We start from the raw sequence: 824 nt of genomic DNA on the forward strand, positions 1-824 counted from the left end.
GGGGGTCCTGGGGGGGCACCGAGCCCATAAACACTGGGTTTGGGGGAGCCAGGGGTCCTGGGGGGGTGACTGACCCCCCCAATGCCCCTCAGGGGTCCTGAGTGGGGGTCACCTAACCCCTAAATACCTCCGTTTTGGGGCTCCCGGGGTCCTGGGGGGTCACTGCCCCCCCCAGTACCACCCTAGGAGCCCTGGGGGGGTCACTGATCCCCTAAACACTCCACTTGTGGAGGTCCTGGGAGTCACTTCAGTCTTACATACCAGCGGTTTTGGGGATGTGGGGTTTCTGGGGGGTCACCGACCCCCCCAGCGCTCCCCTTTGAGTGCTGGGGGGGGTCCCTTCCCCCCGACTCTCTCCCCCCCCCCCCGTTCCCAGATCTCTAACCTGGGCAAGGTGATGTCGGTGGTGCAGACCAAACCGGTGCAAACCTCGGCGGTGACCGGACAGGCGTCCACCGGCCCCGTCACCCAGATCATCCAGGTGACCGTGTGTCCCCCCCCCACCTAAAACCTTGTCCCCGAGCCCCCCAGGACCCCCTTGCTGACTGCCGCCCGCCCCCCCATTGCAGACGAAGGGCCCGCTGCCGGCGGGGACCATCCTGAAGCTGGTGACGTCGGGAGACGGGAAACCCACCACCATCCTAACGACGACGCAGGCCGGGGCGGGGGGGGCCAAACCCACCATTTTGGGCATCAGCAGCGTCTCCCCCAGCACCACCAAACCCGGCACCACCACCATCATCAAAACCATCCCCATGTCCGCCATCATCACCCAGTCGGGAGCCACTGGTGAGCGCCGGGACGCCACGGATTGGGGGGGGGGG

The 824-nt window shown here is 66.9% G+C and overlaps 1 protein-coding gene across 1 annotated transcript in view; it reads left to right on the plus strand.

Moving 5' to 3' along the window:
- Positions 1-824, plus strand: part of LOC104836599 (host cell factor 1-like) — a gene marked incomplete at both ends in the record, with an annotated part of 17913 nt that overhangs the window by 7368 nt on the left and 9721 nt on the right. Inside the window, 3 exons of the mRNA XM_010575268.1 lie at positions 93-94; positions 377-481; positions 570-803. Coding sequence (XP_010573570.1) covers positions 93-94; positions 377-481; positions 570-803 — 341 coding nt within the window. The remainder of the gene's footprint in view (positions 1-92; positions 95-376; positions 482-569; positions 804-824) is intronic.

The sequence above is a fragment of the Haliaeetus leucocephalus genome, unplaced genomic scaffold (assembly GCF_000737465.1).
Source record: "Haliaeetus leucocephalus isolate CR32 unplaced genomic scaffold, Haliaeetus_leucocephalus-4.0 Scaffold469, whole genome shotgun sequence".
Classification (NCBI taxonomy): Eukaryota; Metazoa; Chordata; class Aves; order Accipitriformes; family Accipitridae; genus Haliaeetus; species Haliaeetus leucocephalus.